Source organism: Lynx canadensis, chromosome A3, assembly GCF_007474595.2.
Source record: "Lynx canadensis isolate LIC74 chromosome A3, mLynCan4.pri.v2, whole genome shotgun sequence".
NCBI lineage: Eukaryota > Metazoa > Chordata > Mammalia > Carnivora > Felidae > Lynx > Lynx canadensis.
Genome location: NC_044305.1, coordinates 121,266,365 through 121,292,968, shown reverse-complemented (window position 1 = coordinate 121,292,968; position 26,604 = coordinate 121,266,365). Strand labels below are relative to the sequence as shown.

At 35.9% G+C, this 26,604-nt stretch overlaps 1 protein-coding gene across 1 annotated transcript in view; it reads right to left on the bottom strand.

Annotated features, from left to right (window-relative positions):
- Positions 1-26,604, bottom strand: part of ATAD2B (ATPase family AAA domain containing 2B) — a 164,579-nt gene that overhangs the window by 8,526 nt on the left and 129,449 nt on the right. Inside the window, 8 exon segments of the mRNA XM_030311561.1 lie at positions 404-1,087; positions 4,187-4,324; positions 7,652-7,774; positions 19,734-19,893; positions 22,965-23,161; positions 25,146-25,214; positions 25,217-25,237; positions 25,240-25,279. Coding sequence (XP_030167421.1) covers positions 404-1,087; positions 4,187-4,324; positions 7,652-7,774; positions 19,734-19,893; positions 22,965-23,161; positions 25,146-25,214; positions 25,217-25,237; positions 25,240-25,279 — 1,432 coding nt within the window.

Below are 26,604 nucleotides of genomic sequence, written 5' to 3'. Positions count from 1 at the left end.
ACGTGGGTCTACAAGAGTGTAACATACCATACTGCTCTAGTATCCAAGTCTTCTCAGCCCATGCCTACCCCACCCCACCCCAATAATTCTTATCAGAATTCCATCTTAACACCTATGGGTTTACTTTAGCCATAAATCCAATAGGATCGGGATGACAATCAGGTGGGAAGCAAAAGAGTAGGCAGACAGGAAAGCAACACATTCTGGGCCATAAACCCTCTGAAACTTCCACCCGAATGTAGTATTCACGTGTTCACTTTTCTAGGGAAAGAGATGAAAACTTTAACAGATTCTCAGAGAGTTATAACCGCTTATCAACTACCGCTACTGATGACCAGACAAAATAAGCAATTAGTTAACTCAGGAGTTTAAAATTTCAGGTTTTTTAAAATATTCGTTCTACCTTCTTTATCCAGTTCTGCATCTTTGACCTCCACATCAGGGCCAGGTTCTAACTTCTCATTATTGCTACATTCCAGTGCCTCTAGTTTCTCAGGATCATCTCCAAGATGTTCATTTGAAGTTTCTGGTTTTTCTTTTGACTGGTCCTCTGGGAGAATCTTTTGTTCAGAACTACATTTATCTCCACTACCACAGAAAGAAACAACTTCAGCTTTGCCATTCTGACACTCCAGAACTGGTATTCCTTCAAAACTGTCGGTGGAGGCCTCACCATTTAGACAGCTTCCTTTAAGGAAAGGCTCTTTCCTAGATGTCTGCTCTGGATTTAGAGAACTGCTGCTGTTGACGAGTAGAGACTCATTGGAACTCTCTTCTTCAGTAGATGCAAAGTTCTCCTTCGTGCCGGCTCCATTGTTAAGCCTCTGCCCCTGGTCCATGTCCATGATGTCACACGATGATTCATCATTGGTCATAGAAAGGTCTCCAGTCTCTTCTCCATTTTCTTCATGGCAGTCAGTGCTTACCTCAAACTCTCCATTCTCTAGCAACTTCCTGTCCTCTGTATGGTTCTCATAGTCTGCAAATTTGGTGTCCTCTTCATCTTTTTTTAAATTATTGACTTTCCTTTTCTTAATAATTCCTTTACCCCACTGTGATCGCCGCCTCGATTTTCTCCGAACTCGAACTATTTTACAGGGGAGGAAAACAGATATGTAGAACTTGGGAGTGCAATACTTGTTTTACAAATGTTCACTAAATAAGACCCAAAAGAAAGTAAACCGCCCCCCGCCCCCAAAAAAGAACATAAAAGAAAGTAAACCCATACCGGTATAACACACAAAAACTACTTAGCTCTTGACATCCATGCTGACTAATCCTCACAACTTACAAGTAGAATGAATATGAAGTCAGAGATGAACTCTGAAGAATGAAGTTTTTTTTTTCCTGAAGAATGAAATTTTTAAAAGTTTATTTCCTGTAGGAGTTTACCCAGCATTAATTATTTTCTATTATCTTAAATTTACAACTATTCCTAATTCCTAACATCCAAGGACCATGCATCTATTATGTACATTTCAGAAATGACCACATTACCAGTCTGCCTAGAAAGTTTGGGGCCATAGCCCTGGATTTCCACCAGGAAGGTAAATGCTTTGCCAGCATCACCCAAAAGCTCCTAAACCATGAAAGAAAATGAACACATGCTCCAGTATATCAAGGTAGAATAGTTACAGGTATCCCACAAAGAATTATCTATTACATCTCCTTCCCAAAGAAGGAATCCCCACAGTTAAGTATAGTCATGGATAGAAACCCTATGATGGTTATAGAGGACAATCTGGTTAACCAACTGTTAGTCTCCTCTACTATAAATGGTTCATCAAATAGGATCAATTGGTTACACAGTTGTTATTTTAAAATATGGGGAAAAAAATTAAGCCCTCTGCTATCAAGGTAGCAACAACATTAACAAAACACTGAAAATAAATATTTGGTCAGTTATATGAAAAGGAAGACCCACAAAAATTGAAAATACTGTATTTATCTTTAGATGCTAGAAACCATCATGAGCTTTATGAGTACTTCCAGCTAACAATAGGCTCAGGAATCTTTAATTCCCCAAATATGCGTTTACATACTTTTTCATCCTTTCATCTTTAATCCTTATTGAGTCTCTGTATGTAAAGACACCAAGGTATTCACAGGAAATGGACAAATGTTGTTATAAATATTACTCTTCTTTCTTATCTAAGAATAAATCTACTAAAGATTTCTGAAATTATTTCCAAAATTCAAGTTATTTAGTCACTTGGTTCAAACTATATTTTGCCTTCAAAACCGTATCATTTGAATCATCTCACCATTTCTTTTCCCCCTACTAATTTCTATTTTTATAATTTACAGTTACAGGGTAATTGGAGAAGAAATTTATTAGTTTACTGTTAAAAGCTGTACATAAGCTAAAGTGATGGGCATTTGTAAGCATTCCATTAACTATATGAAAAACTAATCCAGTACACGTTAAAAATGGGGGAAAAAAATTCACCTTGTTCTTTCTCTAAAAGGTGGAGCTGTTAGGTTTTTACTACCTGACAAGTCACTCCTGACAGTGTGACCTCACTTATTCTCCAACCGTGCAACCAAAAGTACAAGAGGTTCCCCTTTCCCTTCCTCACTAAGCTACAGAACTCTAGAACAAGTAGCAGCTCAACTCTGCTCAATCAAGAGCCAGCTCAATTGTTTGATCTGTAGTACACTAAGCAAAGGCTGTAGAAGGCCTACTGAAGCAAGTTTATTTCTAACACTTTCATCCCAGCTAACAACAACAAAAAAATGTTCTCACTTGGGAGGATGTCAAACTAGAAATATTTTTCCCCTCCTTATAGAATTATTTCTAGTGGTTAGTATGATTTTGGCAAAATAAGAGAACTTGATCATATAAGCTCCACAGGAATAGGGAATTTTGTGTTAGGCGCTGCTGTAGCTCCACAGCACCTGGCATATGGTAGTATGTACATTTATGGAACTAATCTTTAACATACCACTTCCTTTCACGGGACACTTTGTGTGAAAAAAAAAAACCAATACAGGGGCACAATCTTTACAGTCAATTTTTATAGCCTCTCTGAGCTTGTTTCCAAAACTAAGACCTCAGGAAAGCAACTCTCCCTTAGGGATATTTAGATCTATAATTCAAGTAACTTAATGTAAAACAGACAAATGATGAGTCACATATGCCATCTACTGGTAAGAGAAAACAAAACTCACATTTGTAGATTAAAATAACATTTTAATGTTTAAAGGAACTTAAACTGCTTAAAGCCAATTTTCAATGGGTTTTAGTTAGTAAATATTTGTATCAGATATAGAGAATGTACAGGACTTCAAAGTTTAAATTAGAGTGCTATGTTCTATAATCTAGATGATGATCCAAGATACAACTACACCAAATAGCTTTAATCAGTTTCATGGAACCAAATATACTACTAAATCCTTCAAAATTTCTCACATATGAATGCCACTTATCACGAAGACAAAAGCTAAAACAATGAGTATGTTTCATCCATTCGAAGTCAATGCCACTGGTGAACGAACATATTATGGCCAGCTTTACTGAAAGTTTCAACAGTATTGCCACTTTTATACCAGAACAGTATGGCTAACCTCAGTGAAACATATGGACTATATTAGGAAGATGCTGTGTTAGTTAACATCTGTCTTCTGGAAATCTTATATATCACCATGAATGAGGAAAAGTGAAGAAAACTTAGAACTAGTACTAAATTTTCCCTAGGTGTATCTCACTTCAACAAAAATAGATTAAAAGGGCTCTACACATTTTTCAAAGTGAGCACAAGATACTCTCTCAGAAAAATGAACCTCCTACTGTCAGCCACTCCCTTAAGTCAAAGTTTCTACTCTCCACCATAAAGAGAATATCTGGTACATTATAGAGCAAGGGTTAGGACTGGAGGCAGGGGTGGATGAAAAGTCTGTTGGCTCCACATCTCTACCCCAAATCCAAAGTTTAAGACTGAAAATATTCAAACCTAGTTCAACACCCGCAAGCACTGAATATAAACAGAAAAGAGCAAATACGGTTAGAGAAGCATGTTCCTCATTCAGCATCCGACCCCACAAGCCCTTCCCCTCTGAACAGAGAAAAGCTGAGAAGATGTGTGGGGAAACAACAGCACCTGGTTTGTGTCCCCAGTTCCTAACAAATCTGCATCCTTCTCAGGTGTCCCCACTATTGGATAACAGGGTCTCCTCAAACACTCACATGCACATTTATTTGCAGAGTTGTGCCAGACATCCAATGGATTTCTTTGTTTGTGCCGAAATGCCTCTTCAACTCTAGTTTCTGTCTTCCGAGCTCCAGTGCCATGAGGATTTATTTGTTCTGCTGTTACCGATAAGCCTGCAGGCAGAAGATAAGCAACACCCATTTAAATATTCCTAGCTACATAAACCAACAAGGTTAAAAAAAAAAAGTTTGAAATATAGAACTAAGTTTTAGTCATTAATTATACCTGGACAGTTTGTAATTTGGATGAAAAAAGCATCGTTTGTTTTAAGATGGAAAAGAAACTAGATATAAAATCATAACAGAATAACCTAGCAGGCCATGCTTAACACATAATCCTTAAAGGAACCCTATGTTTACTCGGTTTAATTTGCAAAGGCACACATTCTTATGACTGTAGGACAACGATAATATATGGTCTAAAAGTCATTATTTCTGCCATCTTAGAATGTAGTAAGTGTCTGTTGGTCCATTAAACCCCATTCACATGAATGGGTTAGCTGGTGTTAGCTGCCTGTCACACCACACTGCAGTAAGTTTGGTTTTCCGATATTATCTTCCTAAGAGTAACCACTCCATCTCAATTTCCTTCACTAGACTTGTTTCTTCTAGGTGGTCCTGAAATGTTGATGTTTCCTAGGGTTGTCTCTGGAATCCCTTTTCTTCTCACTCTGATCTATACCTTCTACCATAAAGTATCATTCATGCCTTCAGCTTCTACTACCACTACATAATAATTCCCAAATCCATGTTTACCCCAAGCATGTCTTGAGTTTCTGACCCATATATCCAACTGCCTCTTTGATATCTCCAACTAGATATCCTAAAGATAGGTCGAATTAAAGATAACTAGTTTATCTTTCTTCACAAAAAAACCTGTCCATCCCTATCTCTATGGAGTTATTCCCTATCTCTATTGGTAGTATTAGCATCTACTAAGTCATTAAACCTGTAATATGGCAGCCAATTTTGACTTTTCCTTCCCTAACAATGCCCTCTTTGATAATTAAAACTCTGGACAGCTCCAACAGTTTTTTTCCTCCAACAGCTTTACTGAGGTACAATTTACATAACATAAAAATCACTCATTTTAAGCATGCAATTAAATGATTTTAGTAAACTTGCAGAGCTATGCAATCACCATAACTATTCCATGCCACCACTAATCTACCCTTTGTCTCCACAGACCTGTCTTTTGTGAATGTTCCACATAAATGGAATCACACACAGGTGGTCTTTTGTGACTAGATTCTTTCCCTTAGGATAATGTTTCTGAAGTTCATCTATGTTGTACCATGTATCAGTACTTGGTTCTTTTCTGTGGCTGAGCAGTATCTGTATACCATTTGCTTACCCATTCACCAGCTGATGGGACATTTGCGTTCTTTCCAGTTTTTAGCTGTTATGAATAGTCTTTATATGGGCATGTGTTTTCATTTCTCTGGGGTGTTTCCTAGGAGTAGAATCACTGAGTCGTATGGTAAATGTTATGCTTAATTTTTTAGAAACTGCCCAACTGTTTTCCAAACTGGCTCCAACAGTTTTTTAAATTGTCTCTCATCTTCCTATCCTGCCACATTGAGACCTTGCTATTTTCCTGCTGCCATAGCAATGTACCAATTCACTCCACAGCTTAAAATACTTCAATGACACATATTATGGCAATGATTCTCAACTTTAGCGTACAAAAAAACCACTTGAGTAGTTTGTTAAAGTGCAGATTTCTCAGCCTCACTCCTCTCGGAGAATCTAACTCACTAAGTCTAATAAGCTGATGTGGGTATTAGGCACATACATTTTGAAAGACACTGACCTACAGGATAAAGTCTAAGCTCCTTAGCATTGGCATTGATTCATTCAAATATTTATAGGACAGAGTTCCAGGGACTTCAGCAGGGCTGTGAACAAACCATTCACAACACTTACGTTCCAAATAAGGAAGAGAGACCCCCCCCCAAAAAAAAAAAAGACAAAATGCCACATGCTATGATATCCAGACCCTATATTATAAGATTCGGTGACCCGGGAGGGCCTAAGGAAGTAGAAAAAAAGCTCCTTAATTTCAATGTCCTGGACTCCGCTCATCTCTTGAGCTCTATTTCCCACCATTCTGTACAGCTTCAGCAATACCAAACCGTTTTCAGTTCTTCAAATACACCATGTTATTTCACATCTCTGTGCCTTTACACATGCTATTATCTGCTGTGCTTACAAATACCACCTCCTCCTCCGTCACTGCCTCCCTTCTTCTGCTCCACTAGAGACAACACCCCTATATTCATTCCCCAAACTCTGGACAAAATGCTGGGATCCTTAACAGGAGGTCTCTCCTCTGTGCTATAAACATGTTCCAATCGATTCATATACCACAACTGTACTTGATTCGTTTCACATTTCTCTCTGTCTCCTACTAAAGTGTGGGTTCCTCAAGGACAGGATTATACATTCAATGAACAAACCACATTTGCTAATTCTTTATTTTTATATTAACAAAACTGCACATAACTATCAACAGGGAAAACAAAAACAGTATTTCTAAAAGCTTTTAAAAAGTAAGCCCTCTACAGATATGAAGGTCTATCTAAATCCTTTAAGAATAAAAATCAATAGGGTGCCTGGATGGCCCAGTCAGTTAAGCATCTGACTTCAGCTCAGGCCATGATCTCACAGTTCCGTGAGTTCAAGTCCCACATCAGGTGAGCACGAACCCAGCTCTGGGTGAGCTCGAGCCCCATTTCAGGTGAACATGAGCCCCACTTTGGGTAAAAACACGAGCCCCACTTCAGGTGACCCTGCTTTTCTCTCTCTCCGTCTCTCTCTCTGCCCCTTGTGGCATTCTCTCTCCCTCTCTCTCTCTGCTCCTCGCTCACTTGCTCCTCGCTCTCTCTCTCTCTCTCTCTAAAAAAAGAAAAAGATTAAAAACAATTTAAAAATTTTTAGTTTAAAAAAGAAAAAAAAAACAATAATTAACAAAGAGATATTCCTGCAAAAAAAATTTCACTGAACAGAACTCTATTTCTGTAATTTGCATTGCTGCACTAAAACTTTCACAAAAAGTAAAAGTAAAATATCTTTAAGGGGCACCTGTGTGGCTCAGTTGGTTAAGTGTCTGACTTCAGCTCAGGTCATGATCTCACAGTGTAAGAGTTCAAGCCCCCCATCGAGCTCCATGCTGCAGGTGCCAAGTCTGTTTGGGATTCTCACTCTCTCCTCTCTCTCTGCCCTTCCCCCCACATGCACTTTCTCTCTCCCAAAATAAATAAACTTAAAAATATATGTATCTTTGAGAATTTAAATGACACATATTAATATCAGAAATTATATACAGTCTGTGCCTCAGGATGCATTATTTTCATTCTGCCAGCAACGCTGAAGAGACACCACCCAGTAACATTCAATGACTCTTGGGCTTCAGTAGCCAAGGTCATTTCTAGAACTTACCTCTTTTTATTCTTGCTTCCTTTATTTCTTCACAGAGTTTATTAAATTCTGGATCCAATTCAGCTGCAATGATGGCATGTGCAGTGTCCTTCAGGGTACAAGCCCTGTGTCTAATTATTTTATCTGTTAAAAAAGTTGGTATACATTTATTATACATATAAATGAAATAACATTAACAAAGGGCATTTAAAAAAGAGAAACAAAAGAATACAAACACTTAAATAAAATTGTAAAAAGCATTTCTGGGTGAGAAACAAGTTCATTTAAATGATGAGTAAAAAATAAATATAATAAGCCACTGAGTCACATTCATAATTTTCTGAGAACTGTTATTTTCAGAACTTCAAAGTACAGGTAACCCTTGTACAACACAGGGGGTTAGGGTGCCAACTCCCCCACACAGTCGAAAATCCATGTGTAACTTTGGATTCCCCAAAAAACTTGCTAGTGATAGCCTAATGCTGACCAGAAGTCTTACATGTAACATAAATAGTCCATTAACACATATTTTGTACGTTGTATATATCATACACTGTAGTCTTACAATAAAGTAAGCTAGAGAAAAGGAAATGTGAAGAAAATCGTAAGAGAAAACACACTTACAGTACTATCCTGCATTTACTAAAAAACATCCATGGTAAGTGGACCCAGGCAGTTCAAACCTATGTTGTTCAGGGTCAACTGAACTAATAAGCCTATTTAACAAATCATTATCTCAAAGATACAAAGCTTTACTTTATATTTTAAAAAACAAACATATATGATTTTCAATAAAAACTTTAAGAGATTTGGAGGATATTCACCATTATGTCCAGCACCAAAGTTGCCATAGATGGATACTGAGAATTCAGAAAATCTTAATTTTCTCCATTTAGTGAAAACTGGTAAAAACTGTGAAGAATATAATATATCCTAAGTAAAGATGACCTATCAAAAAACTAACAGAACTAGAAAAATACAGCAAGACACGCTAAGCTAAAGAATGCAAAATGGTAAATAAATTGTAGGTAGATCCGGGCAAGAAATACATACATCCTTTTAGGTGAATTATACCTAACATTTGTACTAAGTCTCTGCTTTACCCGAACCCAGAAGCCAGTATTCATCAACAATACAACCTAAAAAGTACGGTGTAGAGCTATGCAGCTCCAAGGTATTAAAAGTCAAGTAAGCATTATCGAGGCCACTTATTTTACAAAGTATCAAAAACTAAAACCCCAAGTCTCATAATAACATCTGCTTTTTCATCCCTAGTAATGGCAAAAAGTATAGACATTTTATGTATAATTTTTCTTGTTAGAAACTCCTAATAGTTCATTGTGGAAATCTTACAATGTGCAACACTAAAAGGCAACACTGGTATATTTCTTTCCAACACATTTTCTCTAAACATTCATTTAATAAATGTTGTCAGTTGTACCAGGAACTGAGCCAGGTGATGGCTAGATGGTAGTGAACAAGAGAGGTCTCCACTGTCAAGGAACTTTTTGGATGAGTATAGGAAAGAGGTATTAATCAAATAATCTCTCATACACACATATAAATAAATACTTCCCTCACCCCTTTCCTCACACCCCAAAACCCTGAATCATAGCTACAATGAAAACCCACATGGCATTTGGTGTGGATGCCAATTCGGATTGGACAAGTCAGAAAAGGCCTCTCTGAAGAAGCAGCATTTAAGCGAAGACTGAAAAGCCTGCACTGCAAGGCACTGAAAGAGTAGTGGGAAAACCAGTGCAGGCTCAGAAAACACCACGGGATAAAGTTCTGGAGTAAAAAGATCTTGGAGATTTCAAAAAACTAAAAACTAGCCTCTGTGGTAAGAATACAATAAACAAGAGACAAATGGGAACCTGATTATATTTAAAGGATTCAGACTTTATCCTAAGAGCAACGAGAAAACGTCAAAAAGATCAGAGCAGGGAAGTAACATGACTTAAGTGAACATCTTCTTAAGATCATCTCTAGCTATTACCTGGAAATTAGATTGAAGGGGTCAAGAATAAAATCAGGGAATATAATCAAGAAGGCTTTTTTTTTTTTAGTGAGAGAGGACAGCAAATTGAACCAGGAAGGTGGTGGTGGTGGTAAAGAGATTACAGATTTGAGATATGTTCTCAATGACACAACTTGATGATGAAGTATGGGATAAGATAAGTATCAAAGATAATTCTCTAGTTTCTTGCATGAAAAATGGGAAAATGAAAAGTAACACAAAGATGCAAAAACTAGAGAATAAATAAAGACAGAAGGAGGAAAAGAAGTTAGAAATTAGAGTTAAGTTTAAAGAGGTTTAGTCTGGATACACATAAAAAATATCCAAAGGAGGTATCATGAATATATGGAGATAAATGAATATAGGTCTCACAAACTTATGACCCAAAAACCACAACAACTGTGTAACCTGAATTTATTATTTCACATATTGTACTTCCCTAAATCTTTTTTTTAAAAAACTAGATCTATTATGGTATAGAAAAGATATATTAAAGTACACATATTTAAAGTACACATTTTGATCACACCAAAAAAATACCTAGAAATAAACTTTAACAAAGAAATGAAAAACCTATACTCTGAAAACTATAAAACAGTCAGAAAAGAAACTGAAGGTAATACAAACAAATGGAAAGATATCCAAGCTCATAAATCGAAATAATTAGTATTGTTAAAATGTCTATACTACCCAAAGCGATCTACAGATTCAACACAAAAAACCTATCCCTATCAAAATACCATTTTTCACAAAACTAGAACAAATAATACTGAAATGTGTATGGAACCACAAAAGACCCTAAAGAGCCGAAGCAATCTCTGAAAAAGGAAAACAAAGCTGGAGGTATCACAATTACAGATTTCAAGATACACTACAAAGCTGTAAGAATCAAAACAGTTTGGTACTAGCACAAAAACAGACAATACAACAGAATAAAAAGCCCAGAAGTAAATACATGCTTATATGGTAAATTAACCTATGACAAAAGAGGCAAGAATATTACGTGAGGAAAAGACAGTCTCTTCAACAAATGGTGTTGGGAAAACTGGATAGTTATGTGCACAAGAATGAAACTGGTCCACTTTCTTACATCATACACAAAAATAAACTCAAAATGGATTAAAGACTTAAATGTGAGACCTGAAACCATAAAATTCCTAGAAGAGAACACAGAGAATTTCCCTGACATCAGCCACAGCAACATTTTTCTAGATATGTCTCCTCAGGCAAGGGTAACAAAAACAAATTTAAGCTATTGAGACAACACCAAAATAGATGGTTTATTTTTGACAGTCTATTCTTAATGTGATTTATGTGATTGTTAGTAAAGTTGCTGTTTATTTTCTACTTGTCCCATCTGCTCTTTGTTCCCTTTTCCCTCTTTCTCTCACTTCATTTGGATGTGTACTCATTTACGATCCCATGTTATCTCCTTGTTGGTTTATTAGCTCTAATTATTTGCTGCACTACTGCTAGCCCTGTGTGAGCTTGAAGGAATATTCCCTTTCTCTGGTCTCAGGTCGTTTCCTCAAATGTATACACCAATCAGTATTCAGCTGCCGACTGGAGGAGGCTCTTCTGATCTCCAGAGTGCTCTCTCTGGGCAGATTTCTTTCTTTCTACTCTGAGAACTCTACCTACTATGACCTCCTTATATTCCCAGCTCTGTCTCTGTCAGGTACACTTCCAGACTCTGCCTGGGCCCTTCCTTCCTGGACTACAGTCTGGAAACTCTCCAGGCAACTACAGTGCTCAACTTCTGGTTTCTCATCTTTCGGAGATCACTGCCCTTCATTTCTTGCTATCCAATGGCTTCAAACTTGTTTTTTCATACACTTTGTTCAGTTGTTTCATTGTTTCAGGTAGGAGAGGAATTCAATCCCTTCTACTCCACCACAGCCAAAATCAGAAGTCTCCTGATAACTGTCAAATATTCTTTGAGAACCAAACTATAAAAGCTGTGTAAAAATCCAAAGTAGCATGTGTTTTAATTTTTCAAAATTATTGTTCTACTGTTATAAGTTTTAAGTTGCGGGGTGCCTGGGTAGCTCAGTCAGTTAAGATTCCTACTCGTGAATTCTTCTCAGGTCATGTTCTCACAGTTCGTGAGTTCAAGCCCTGCGTTCAAGCACAGAGCCTGTTTGGGATCCTTCCTCTCCTGCTTCCCCCCACCCTCCTCAGCGCACACTCTCTCGCTAGCTCACTCCCTCTCAAAATGAACAAACATTTTTTTAAAAAAGGAAGTTTTAAGCTGCTTCAAATTTTAGCTACTACACATAAAAACCTACAATAAATACCCTTAGAAGTAGCTATACCTTCAAGCCGATAACACAATGTTTGTGGTGCAGGAGATACCACAATTTTCCGCCACTGACTTTCTACCTCAGCTTGAAAACAGCTAAGAAAGAGGTAAGATTAAATATAAAGCCATGATCTACCTAGCATATTATCACTCTAAAATTAACTCAGTAACTTTCTTTTTGCCTTTTTAAATATATGCCTCCCTGCCACATCCCATTCCCAATTAAATGGGAAATGAATGAATGAAAAAAAAATTCCATAAAAATTTCTCACTGGTCTGAAGGACAAGGAATTTATTCTAAAGAGATCTGCATTTGATGAGGAAACAATATTTTTCATGTGCCTATCATAATTATTTTCTATCATAATTATTTTTAATCATTCTTGTCTTAGAGCTGTGTTTTTGTTTATACACAGCAAAGAATCATAAGCTTACAGAATATTAAAACTAGAAGAGATGTCATGTCTTAGATCTTCATCTTTTTTGGAGATGTAGGGGGGTCATCTGAGATCCTTATAAGCATGTGACGAAAATGAAAAATTATACAGGTATACAATTTTGGATGTAGTTGTTCAGAGATTCTCTCATGGACATCACACCTAAAATCCTTGCTTTACAATTGTGCATGAATATAAGCTACATATTTGCCAATTCTTTTGTCTTGTACTTTATGATCTTAAGATTCTCAAAATCCAGGTAATAAAACTACACACATTCGCTTTAAAGACAGAACTCAATCCACTCAGTTATGCCATATAACATTTGTGACGTTGCATACAAATTACGTAATCTCTAAGCCCCAACCCCCTTATATCTATAAAGATATCACCATGTACATTTGCCTTCAATAAAAAATAATGGCTATAAGGACAAATTGATGAGTATGTATACAATCAACAAAATCACTAATTTTAAGAAAATGATAACTATTATCAATGTGTAAATGTTTCTTTTGTATTTTGGCAAACAGAAGTATATTAGCTAGGTTTTATTTTTTCAATAAAATTATTATGAAAGGTTAGTAAGGTTTTTAAGAAAAATTAACTTTTTTTAATCTTTATTATTTTTGAGAGAGTGAGAGAGAGACAGAGTGAGAGCAGGGGAGGAACAGAGAAAGAGGGAGACACAGAATCCGAAGCAGGCTCCAGGCTCCAAGCTGTCAGCACAGAGCCCGACACGGGGCTCGAACTCACAAACCGTGAGATCACGACCTGAGCCGAAGTCGGACACTTAACTGACTGAGCCACCCAGGCACCCCAAGAAAAATTAATTTTTATGAGATGATTTTTTTCATCCCAAATTACTTCATAATTAAGAAATTTTATGTATTTATTGGCTTATATCTGCATTATGTTATCATGTCTCCATTTTATAATTTCTATCTAATCTGAAACTCCTTCAACTGGAGAACAATTAGTGAAATTTACTAACTGGCCACATTTGCTAAGAATATGCTCCATATAGATGCCTACACAGATCCTGTTCCTTATCAGCTTGGAGTCTAAAACAAGGGATAGAGATATGTAAACAAGTAACTACTTCAGGTCATGGGAGTGGGGTAAAGGAATGGGTATTAAATGTCTCAGAAAAGTTACACAGTGCTATGATTCCAAGATGAAAGGATTACTTAATAATGGGAAGGACCAAAAACAAAATCTTCCACGAATGTAGCATTTAATATTCCTTGAAGGCTAAGTAGGATTTTAAAAGATATATGTAGTTTTAAAAACAATGTACTCTATATAACTGACACCTCAATGAAAATGGTTGAAGAATAAAAAAGTGTCGGGGCTCCTGGGTGGCTCAGTCGGTTGAGAGTCTGACTTTGGCTCAGGTCATAATCTCTCAGTTGACAAGTTTGAGCCCCGCGAGTTTGAGCCCCGCGTCGGGCTCTGTGCTGACAGCTCAGAGCCTGGAGCCTGCTTCAGATTGTGTCTCCCTTGCTCTCTGCCCCTCCCCCACTCATGCTCTGTCTCTGTCTCAAAAATAAATAAACATTAAAAAAAAAATGTTCACACTCCCAGCAGGGGCAATACATTTAACAAAGGTACCCTAGGTTCCAACAGTAAGACAAGAACCTACATTGAGATTGGGATCTATATTTCCTACAGGAGGATCTCCTAGGCTTCTCTCTCTTCTCATTCTATATACTAACTACATGATCTCATTCACTCCTACACACTGATGATTCCAACCATGTTTCTTGCCCAAATGTCTCCCAACCTCTAGAACCATATATACAACTACTATTCTATAATGTCTGCATTTTACCTGGGTGCACCAAAGATTAACTCATACTAACACGTCCAAAATTAAAGTTAGCATACTGCCCATAAACCTGTTCCTCCATTGGTTTACTTCTCATATTCCTTAAATACTCAGATCAAAAACTCAGGAGTCATTTTGATTTCTGTCAGTCATATCTAATTTATCAATCACTAAGCCCTCTATGTTCAATCTCTGCTGCCACTGCAACTGAATTGTAATTGATCTTCTAACCATCATCTCTGCACTCCCTTGACCTTACCCCAAAACTGATACTGCTTATCATGATACTGCATTTAATACTATACTCTTAAATGCAAATTGAATTGTATCACCTTCTGTCTCAAAACCACCCAATGGCTCCTTATCATTTAGAAAAGAAACTCTGAAGTCCTTACACATGATCAAAAGAAGACGGGGAACTTCCTATGACATTTAGTTATCTGCAGGACACTCTCTACTCAGTAGAATTTAGGCATCTTAGAGGCCAGAGCTGTATATTCTCAGTACTGACCACAGTTTATCCATAAGAGAATACTTCATGAATGGAGACTCGGCGAGGAGGAGAGTAGACTTCCCAACACTCCTCCACTCTAGGGACTCTATTCTCCAGCCACCTTCGCTTTCTTTTTCTAACTTTGTACACTACTTCTCTCAGGCTGGAATGAATGCCCTACTCAATCTTACTCAACTCCATGTAGGGTCTTCTCCTCTGTGCTCCACTCACACTGTGCACATAGTTCTAATAGAAACCTTATAAAACTGCATTATAATCATCTGTGGTCACTTGAAGACAAGATCATAAAAATCATAAAATCATAATCACCACCTCTATACTATCTCTATACCTTAAAAATCTATTATAATTGTCATTTGTATTTGTCATTCCTATAATAGAGTAAGTTTCTAGATAGTAAGGACTGTGGCTTATTTATCTCTATATATATAACTTTGAGGGGCTGACCTGGGTTCCCCTCCACCACTCAAAGTTCGTATGTCAAAGCTCTAATCCCTAGTATCTTAGAATGTGACTGTATTTAAAGCAGACCCTTTAGGGGCATCTGGGTGGCTCAGTCGGTTAAGTGTGCTGATTTCTGCTCAGGTCATGATCTCACTGTTTGTGAGATTGAACCCCACTTCGGGCTCTGCACTGACAGGCCCTGTCCCACCTGTGCTCACTCACTCACTCTCTCTCTCCCTCTCTCTCTTTCTCAAAATAAGTAAAAAAAACTTAAAAAATAAAATAAAGTAGAACCTTTAAAGAGGTAATTAAGATAAAATAAGGCTGTATGGATACGTTCTAATCTGATCTGTGTCCTTACAAGAAGGGGAAATTTGGACAAAGAGATACCAGGGGTGCACGCACACAGAGAAAAGACCACATGAGGACGCAGAAAGAAGGTAGCCATCTGCAAGCCAAAGAGAAAAGCGTCAAGAGAAACCAAACCTGCTAACACTTTCATTTTGGACTTCTAGCTTCCAGAACTGTAAGAAAATTAATCTCTGTGTTTTAAGCCACTTTTAGTCTGTAGCATTTTGTTATAGAAGCTCTAGCAAACTAAAACCATAACACAGAGCATAATGTATCTGCCACACAGTAATTATTCAACATTTATTATGTCTGAGTATCTCTACCGCAAGAGGCAAGGATTGTCACAGTCGTCTTTGTATTCTATGCACGCAGCTCAGTAACTAGTACATGGTACTCATAAATACTAATAAAGAATACGAATGAGTATGGCTAAAACAGAGCCCACAGAGGGATCCAAAAGCTGGAGTGAAGCTGTGAGCTTTTATTCCTAAGCAACTAGTACAAAATGGAAGATTTTGAGAAGACTCAAGACTAGGGCTGAAATCTCAGCAAAATTAGCTAAATGACAGAATATATGTGAATGCAACTGAGGGCTAGAAAAGAGACACAAGACACAGAATGGGGAAGAGTTAAACATATGTATCACATATCTGTAAGATAATAATTAGGGTCAAATATCTGATACTAGTTACATTTAGCACAAGTTGAAATTCTTTCGGCTAACATATTTAATTTCTGTCCACATCATCCTCAAGGGAGAGAATCTGGGTAAACACTTGGGCAATATGCATAGCCTTCAGAATACTGGCTTTTGTCTTCTATGTGTATGCTAGTCTTTTGTTTTCCCAAATGGCCAAGGGTTCTACAAAACAGAACACTGTAAGCTTTCAAATACTCATGGGAGCTTGTAAAAGTAATACAACATTCATGTAATTTCCACTTGCTACACAACAGACCCTGAGGTTGTTTTCCTAATACATAACAAGTGGTTCTGCTGCTAAGAAAAAACCAGGCCTCTTAACGTAAAGATATGAAATAACTTGAACAGAGCCAAAATGATGTTTTTGAATTATATCAGACTTTTTTGCATCTAAAACAGTGAAGAAACAAAGTTACAAGTGTACCATGTGAACTCTGTGAGATACAGCCATGTTGTTTGATTATACAACTGCACTGGATAGGAAAAGGTTATTATGCACCAGAAACCATTGCTTCTTTCTTAAAAGTAGTGTTATTTCAATGTGCTTATAATTAAGTAACATGTGGGGGAAAATCTGGATTAAACTTCTAAACTGGCTTTTTCTAACCATTCAAATATTTATTTTTTACAATCAGTCCCTAAATTTTTTCTAAAATAGATTAAATTTTCAATGTGGTTCAGGGAATATAATATGCAGCAATTGGTACCCACTAAGCACCTAATTATAAAAAATTAAAGCACAATTTCAATAATAATAATGATAATAATAAAAATACGACTACTAACTTCTATGGAACACTTACCATGTCTCTGGCACTATGCTAAGGGCTTAAGGTATTTAGGTTGAACCATATGAAAATCGTGGTTTTTAAGGTTTAACCTAATACATTTTCTCATTTAACCCTTACAATGACCCCCATGAGAAGAATACCATAATTATCCCTATTCTGCAGATAAGGATACTAAATTTAGAGGACTAAACTCGATTGTGTTAATGAACTAGGAAACTGCAGAATGGGGACCAACACTTAAGTATAAATCCAAAGTCTAAGCTCTTATTTACTACAGTTTCAGCAACCTCTGTGTCTTGAAAACTAAAACACAGTGTAGGCACTCAGTACTCTCATACTTTGCTCAATGCCACTATAGACGCTTGTGCAGACTGGACCCTCACCAAGGGCTCCAGCAAGGAAATCAAATGAAGCTGACATCCAGCCCATTCCTCTCACCACCCAAACTGTGATCCTGTTGCAGGATACCATCTACACAGAAGAATGAGATTCTCTCGTTCACATAAAATTGTTATACTGGCTAACAGTGACCCTGATGTTGCTGGTAAAAGAAAAAAAAATTGTGAGTAGAATTTAACAATACAGATTAAAAGGCTTAAAAGAGATATATACATCCCTTGATTCAGAAATTTCACTTTAAGAAATTCATTCTAAGGAAATAGCTAAGGATGTACAAAAAATTTATGCTACAAAGACAGTCATCAGTGTTATAATAGAGGAAAAAACTAAAAAATCTAATATGTCCATCAATAGGGTATTGGCTATTACAGTACATCTATGTGATTAAAATAATGTCTTAGAAATATATTAGCTCATAAGCTTTTCACAAAATACTGCACGAATGACAAAGTTTATAAAAATTATGTTCTTATTTTAATAAAGATATGCACCTAAGTATTCCATATACAATACATCTGTGTAAGAGAAAGAAAGAACACAAGATAATGGAATTAAAGGTTACTTTAATAATCTGTTTTTAATCTTTAGAAATTTTTCTATACAACATATATAAAAAAAAGTCAAAATGAAGCAAAAGAAACAAAAACTAAGGAGGCAAATGTCCTAATACAAAGCTTAAGAACTGATACCAGGTGCAGCTATGTAAAATTTCATTCTGCCTCTTAACTTGGTATTAGGACATGTGATTTACTGTGCTCTAAATTTAGATAAGAAATACTTAATTTCATTTGAAAACGACAAATACAGGTTCTAACATGTAGCCTAAGAACTACTGCCCATAAATACAGAAACAAAGCAGAAACTGTATACTAAATACTTTAGATGACTGAAACTTACATACATTCGTAAGAAATAAAAAAACATCTTTGATGTGTATCACCTGTTGAAGAACAGAATTCTCAATAGGTTGAGAAAGAGAATAACAGCCCCTGCCAGCTGGAAATTGGACTGGCGCTATCAGCTAGGCCTTGGTGTACTCATATCAAATATAAACAATTTTATAGAACACAACCTCAGAAAAGGCCACTCTGTGACCATGATGAATCAAGATAAAGTAAGAGCACCTCAAAATCATATGTAAACATAGACAAAAGCATGAACATTGTCCCAGCCACAAAAATAACTTAGTATAATCCTATCTTGGAGATTATGAGTGACCACTGCTTCTTTACCCATCACAGTTTTGGCCTTCCTCCATTCTTCTTGTCTTCCAGGTTCTTAAAATTACCTAATCACAAAATTACCCCCACTTCCCAATAGCATCCAATCTACTGTAAAGTCATACTTAAATCCTCTCCAAAATTCTTAACACAAGCTCAAATCCTATATTGTTCTACATGATACATATTCTTCCTTGTTACAAGGAATCAGTAAATCCATCTTGTTTAACTACAGATATGTTCCTGGCGGTCCTCCCTGAAGGGCACTCAAAGAGCTGGGACTACAGATTTCAGTACAGGGTGGAATTAGGAACAAAACAATAAATTTACATTAAAAATACCCACAATCCATAGAATACATACTGTCTACCTAAAGGGGTCTTTTACTATGTAAACATATCCTATAATGAGTTCTCACCAATTTAGAATTCCCAGTGTTTATCAGCAATGGTGGTGTTGACTAAATAAACAAACTTTGGAAGGAAAAATAAGATTAAAACAGAGAGGGAAGCAAACCATAAGAGACTCTTAAATACAGAGAACAAACTGAGGGCTACTGGAGGGAGGTGAGTGGGGGTATGGGCTAGATGGGTGAAGGGCATTAAGGAAGGTACTTGTTAGGATGAGCACTGGGTGTTCTATATAAGTGATGAATCACTGGGTTCTACTTCTGAAACCAATACTACACTGTATGTTAACTAACTTGAATTTAAATAAATAAATATCTTTATAAATCTAAGCAGATCTCTTAAAAAAGTGTTTATATCAAATTCTCAATTACCCAGTTTTCCACCCTACCTGAACAAAGCAAGAATCTAAGTACAAAAGGTAAAAAGTAAATGAAGAAACTAAACCCTGAACAGAATACTTAAAATAATAAAATCCTCTAATTTAAATCCATTACTTAATTTAATAAATTAATTCAGTAATGAAATTTAAGTATATTATGCGTTCCTCTTCAAAAAGTTTCTAAGTACAATAATATGTCATTAAAACCAACTTATCTATCTGAGACATCAGCATACTTTAGTATTTAAACTTTCAAATATCTTCTCATTGATCACCAAAGTGAACCTTGCCCACTGCATGCTTACCTCCTGGGTCCTTATCTGGATTGTACTCTAAAGCATTGCTACAGATGAGGTCAATATCTTTCAGAAAATCCTTAGCAGTCAGGTAATTATGCTTATCAATTTTAGTTATTACTGTCGATAAATCCATTGGTTCCTTGATTACTTCAAGGTAATCTGAAACCTAAAACAAACAGGATATTTTAATGAAAATTACTTCTGGTATTTCACATGATCTACTCATAAAAACACAAAATAAAACCATAAAATTACTTAAAAATTCAATCTAAAGATCTAAAAAATAATTACAAATAAGGATAAAATTGTAGAGCAATTTACGCTACTAAAGTTACTACTTTGAAGTCATACTTTCCATGAAAAGCTTCAGTTTCAAGTCATATCTAAATCAACTCTGAAATGTTTCTCATCTTGAAATATAAAGCCAATTTGTGTCAGCTGTTTTTGCCCCCAGGCCTTTGTACATACCTGAGAAGAGAATGTATGGGTAAAAGCACCCAATAAGTATCAATGCATGTTACTTCAAGAAATTTTTTTAAAGGAAATTAAGAAACATAGATTTTTCATATTATTTATTAGAAAAGTTCTCTGGTAAATCTCTTTAAAATCTTTAAACAAAACAAAACAAAACAACCCCCACCCCCTACCACCACCAAAAAAAAAAAACCACTTTCTTTCTCAATTTTCCAGGGTGAATTGTTTCATGGAAAGTGTTTTCTGCTCCTTTGGAGTCATTACAAACATTTTGAGTCAATTATATAACAAAAATAAGTTTTGCTTTCATGACTAGAAGATTTACTTGAACTTCCCTAATCATAAATAAATTCATAAGTAAATGTGCTCTATTGTGCTGATTTTCTGAGAGATAACTCAAAATAGGAGCTTAATTAAGTCACAATTTGCCCAATGTTCTATATCACTTGACCACTAAGAAATCTCTTACCAACCTATCTCTACTGCCTCCCCCAATGCAAATCTCAAATCAAGCAATCAGGTCTGTATAAAAACAGTCTTAGAAACATCTACTTACTCCAGAATCAAATTCTGGAGCTAGGATAATTTCCACTCTTTGAAACTAAAGGCTACTTTTTCTCCATTGCAAATACACACATACACACACAAACACACACAAACACACACATACACTCTCTCACACACACATACGCACGCATATATACATATTTTATACACGTTTTAAAATGTTTAGGTTAACTGTGTGTGCATGTTTTATTGCTGAACTTCTAGGAGTCAAAAAGCCAGTCAATCTCCTTATAGGGGAGGTAATGAAGCTATAATGAACAAGCAATAGTTCAGAAGGTATTATTAGTTGGATTCTTGGCCCTGGCATTGGCATGCCTTGAGTACATGTGGAAAATGTCTATTAACTGCAAAGCACTACAAAAATTTATACTAGTAAAGATTATAAAATTTTTGTTCTAATATTTAATTTTAAATTCTACATTTATTTTCTAAACTTTTCTTTCTCTGAAGTCTGCTTTGGAATTCCATAGTTTTTAAACATTTCAAATTCATTATTTGAATATAAATGTTTATGTTTTAGGTTATTTAAATGTTATCTTGTTTTCCCCTCGTGTTTCACACAGACCTCTATCTTTTCAGCTTTAAGAACAAAGAACCAGTAGCAGAATGAACATAACAAAGAATAAAAGAGAAAATAAGAAACATAACCCTTGAATAAAAGTTTTATCTGACCCAGATTTTTCTATCCCTTTCCACTGCCTTACCATCATTTATAAAACTTTTACTCTATCACACATGGCATTTGAAATCTGACCATCTCTTCTGGTTAGAAAGAAAGAGAGTTCTCTGGAGGAAAGGCAAAACTGGTTTAGTGCAGGAGGTTGACTTGAGATCAAGCCCTTATCAAATAAGTGTCAGAGGCCCATACCCAATTTGAAATAAAAATAAACATCTAAAATAATCCTTAAAGTTGGGCTAAAAGTTTTAACTTATCTGAAAACACTAAGAGGTGAAGAAAAATGTTCCACAAATGTAAAATGGTATGTATTAATTGCAAAAGCAAATTAGCAATTCCTGTCATTTCGATAGAAAATTTAAGGTAGCTATGATATAAAATAAAGAATGCAGGCTTTGAATTTCAAAAAAACCTCCGAGTCTTGGCTATGTCGCTTGCCTGTGAGCCTCAGTTTCCTCAGCTGCAACTTAAAAATAATGATTCTGTGAGGTTGTTAAAAGGATCAAATGGATAAAACTATGTATTTTGGATAAATATACAAATAAAATACAGATAGTTCCTCTACTCCCCCAAAGAAGGAAAATAGCTATTTTCAGAGGGGAAAAACAACACTGGTTCATTCTTCCCAGTCATAGATGAGGTAATGATTCCAAAGGAATCTGCTCAGGTCCAAAAGTACAGATTTCACAAGAAGTACACAACATTAAACTATGAATCATTGCAAAATTCAAATTAATAAAAAGATGAAGAAAAAACTTAAAACTAAAAACACCAAAGCTGTTCAAACATGGAGTCTGAACTATAAGAAGAAGGCCAGTAAAGACTGCATCGTGCTCATCCACATGCTATATTATCCCAGGATAAAACAAAACAAAAAAACAACAAATTTTAACTATGGTATTATAGTAGATTCCAAATGGAAAATTTCTTATCACCACAAACCATGCTCCCACAAGGACACAAAACAATACACATTGAAAGTGAGAAATTTTCCACTGGGAGCTGAGAAAATCCTTGCAGAAAAAAATAATTTTGGCATAAGATATGCTTAACATCAAACAGCATCTTAGTTACAGGCATTTCCAAAATATGAAAGACAAATTTCAGGTTTCTTAGCCACCTCTTTCACAATCGTATACACAATTTGGAAAATGCCAAAATTAATTGGTATTGATTGGTTAATACCAATATACTTTTTAAGAGCAAGATTTATCCTGGAATAAAAATAGTCTAGTATGGACATTTCACTAAAGTAACTTTTAATCCTCTTCTTACATTGAAGAGTAAGAGATCACAAAGATCAATACTAAATAAGAGGACATACGAATTGGTCACTAATTTCATCCAAAAGTCACCAGATGTTTGCTGATGACATTGGTGGTTATCACATGGATTAAAATTTTACAGGCTAGGGGTAATATTCATCCATGCCTTTGCTTTTTTCCTTCCAAAAAAAGATGTCAATATTTTTTTCTTTTAGCCAGTTCAACTTCACTGTTTGCACACTACTGAAACAAGACCTCTTCAATATCCACCGGTTTGCTGAAGATGTTAAAACGTTTATCCGTCGCCAGCCTCTTGGTTACATCCCTGAGAAACAACCGCAGCTCTCTTAAAGTATTTTCCTCCTGGTCCTCCATCCGGTTTTTTTCTGATTCTGATAACTGACGAGGTGGAGAAGGTAGTGCAAGAGGAAGCACTTCCATAGCACAAAGACCTAAAGAAAATAAAAGAAAATGTTAAGATTCCAACATGGCAGGACCAGGACCTCAATTACTTTTCTGGCATTCTCTCAAAAAAGAACTCCAAAATATGTGTGAACCACTTGCAAATCCAGCCAGTAAAAATTTGAACAGAAACCAACAGTATATTAGAGAAGAGAATTATTTCACAAAATAACTCACAGTAGGACTCCTTTAAATGGCAAATGATATGATTTTAAATAATTTGATTTTGAAATATTATTTACATACAACTTATGAGAAATATTTCAACTCAACAAAAATATCTTCAGGTGAAGAACTGTATACCAATTTGCTTAAAATCAATGTTGCTTAAAAACCTTCTTCTCAAAATGGGGTTGCCCGATATGCATGAAAGTGAAATGGGCAAGTAACAATTCTTTGATCCTTCCCACTCCCAAAAGAGCTTTGATTTTAGACAAGTCTTTTCTACTCTGATATTCTCAATACAACATAGTAGGGGTAGTGAATGGCACATACCTGTGTAGGGAGCAAGAAAAAAATTAGGAACTAAAACAAGAATCCCAAAGACATGGATAAGATGGAAAATCCAGTCTACAGTGTTATATGTAAAATTTACAGTATTCATTTCCACCTAAACAAACACAAAATCTTCTTAAAAAGTAAAGTATTAACTTTCCTAAACACATTATTCCCTAATTCCTTAAAAGTTTTTCCCAGTATCACACTGAACTTCAGGATTAAAATTCTAAGGATTCTCGCTGATTTCTAAATAGCCCCTAAGACAAAAAATGAAAGTAAATAGAAGCAACTCAAAAAGAAAAAGAATTATGTTAATCCTCAACACAGAAATTCAAATATTTGAGACTAAAATGTATCTGAGAACAAGATACCCTATTAAAATGAATCATTACATAATAAAATATTTTAAGTACTGTTATTTTGATTAACAGGAAGAAACAACCAAGAATCAGAAGGTGTAACTTCCATATTTAATTTTCCAAGGTTGCTAAGGGGGGGTAAACTCACAACTATAGCCATATGATAGGTGCTCATTTTTAGAACCCTGAGAAAATGTGGAAAGGAGTCACTAAAGAACAATAAAACTAAAGAACAATAAAGTAAAGTGTTGGATAATATAATCAGTAAAAAACAGAAGTAGAACAAATATGGAAAAGGAAGGACTTGGAAGGGGTGGAAATGTATTTAACATCCTACAAGAACCACAATGAGAAACATAAAAGAACAAGGGGAAAGATGCTTAAAAACTTCTAACAGGATTGTTATTTTCTAGAAGAAGCTCAGAGATTATAAAGAGGACCTTATCTTTACACATCTTTAAGATTAGAAACAGTCTTTTGATTGACCCAGAATGCATTCCTTTCTTAGGCCAGGGGGCTGAAATTTGAAATATTATGCTATTAGCCCAAATCCAAGAAAACTCTAATGCTTAAAACAAAGCCATGATAGGTTTCCAAGTGCCTCGCACAACTAACATTACAGGTGCTCAATAAATACTTGAAAAATTAGTAAGCCAGAAAAGGCAAACATTCCGATCAGCTCTTGACCTATCACACCTACTCTGACCCACAACGTAATCGGCACACGACCTGGTGTTCTCAATCTTACAGTTTAAGTCCCCTGTACTTGAACTGACTAAAACAGAGCAGAACCAAAGACGTTTTTTCTTCAACTTTTTAAGCCTCAGAATGTGAAATCTACCAGAGTAACTGGATTGAAATGATAAGGTGAATACTTCATTAATGGTCACCTGTTAATAAAGCCTTAACAATGAGGCTGTACTTCCCAATCTCAAGTCGGGTAAACACAACGACCACTTCCGCATAGGTCCATCTAAAGGTAAGGAGAATCTAAAAAAATGACTTTATTTCCACAAAGAAATGGTTTTTTTAAAAAGTGACTCCAAGAAGGGGCATTCTTAACTTCACTCCCCATCCTCCCTCTCCCCCCATTTTCCTAAAGGCTTTAGGACTTTACCAGTGTGTTTCCTTCGTGGTGGAGCCATTGATGCCTGATTGAGAATCAATTCTTGGAAAAATTTTCTCTGTCTTCTTCAATAGGCCTTTGATATACAAGACCTCTTCATACTGTATTCTAAAGATACATTTAACCTACACACATACACTACACACAAGACATTAAATATATAAAGAATTAAAAGCTTACTTATTATACAAACTACAATTTCTTCAACTTCCGTACCAGTTTCAATTTCATTCATGGGGGATTAGGGTTAACCTCATCCCAGGCTATGCTGTTGAGAGATTCAACCTCATGGACTAAACAGTAATGAGAGAATGATCAGTTGCCCAAGTCGTTAATAAATTATACTATACCTGGGAGAGTCAGCAAATAGTAGCAAAAAGGAGAATTGATCACAATAGTTAGATGGCAACAATCTCAAAGGACTTCTGTGTTAGAGCTAGACAGTAATTACCTAGAATCTACATTAGAGAGCTTGAAAGCATGCTAACAGCACTGCCTTCTCTTATGTTCTTTCTGTGTACTTCCCATCCAGTCACTTCCTTTCCTGGGTTCTTTCATACCAAGTCTATTCCACTGAATCCTCCAGAATCCTGGTTTCACTGCAAATAAACTATACCTTCAGTTTCTCCCCAGAATGCCCACAATAACACCACCTTCCACACAAACTCCCAAACAATATTAAGCCAGTCATTCTCACATACCTCACAGTTCCTTCCTACTGGTGATTACCTACCTCTCCTTTATTTACCTGCTGTATAGAGAGGCTTTGACCCCAGATGTCCCCCTTGCAATATAGGCTGTTGAAATCCTCCACATCATCCATATTAATCTACACACTTAATTTTATGTTTTTCTAGAGGTCTATATTCTACTTCTAGACACCAAACCCCTAAGAATAAGACCATTTCTTACTCATCTGTCCTTCCTCTATGTACCACAGTGACTGGTACATACTAATGTTTAATTAGCATGGACATGGACTGAATGAGTAAAGCGTGTATTTTTTTTTTCCTCGCCCAGATCAACTGGAAACTGCAAATGGGAAAAGGTTATTAATAAGGAAAGAAGAACCAACTATGAGACAATGAGGAAACACTGGATGCAAATTCAAGGAATCAGATCCTAGCCCAAATTTAGCCACACATTTAAGGTAAACTACATAATCCATTTAATTTGTCATGTCTAACTACTTACTAAGAATTCCTAAATATTATTTCAATCGAACTTATAACAACGAGGTATGTAGGAGTACCTTCATTTTACAAATGAGAAAACTTAGACTTGGAAAGGTTTAAGTAACTGGATTAAGGTCACAAAGTATAAGTAAAGAGAGAACACTAGATCACATAATCTCTAAATGCCTTTTCCCAGCTCTAAAATTCTAAGACAGAAAGACACAATCAATGAAAAGCAGAATTCAAAAATTTGCATAGAGAAACTATCTACCTCA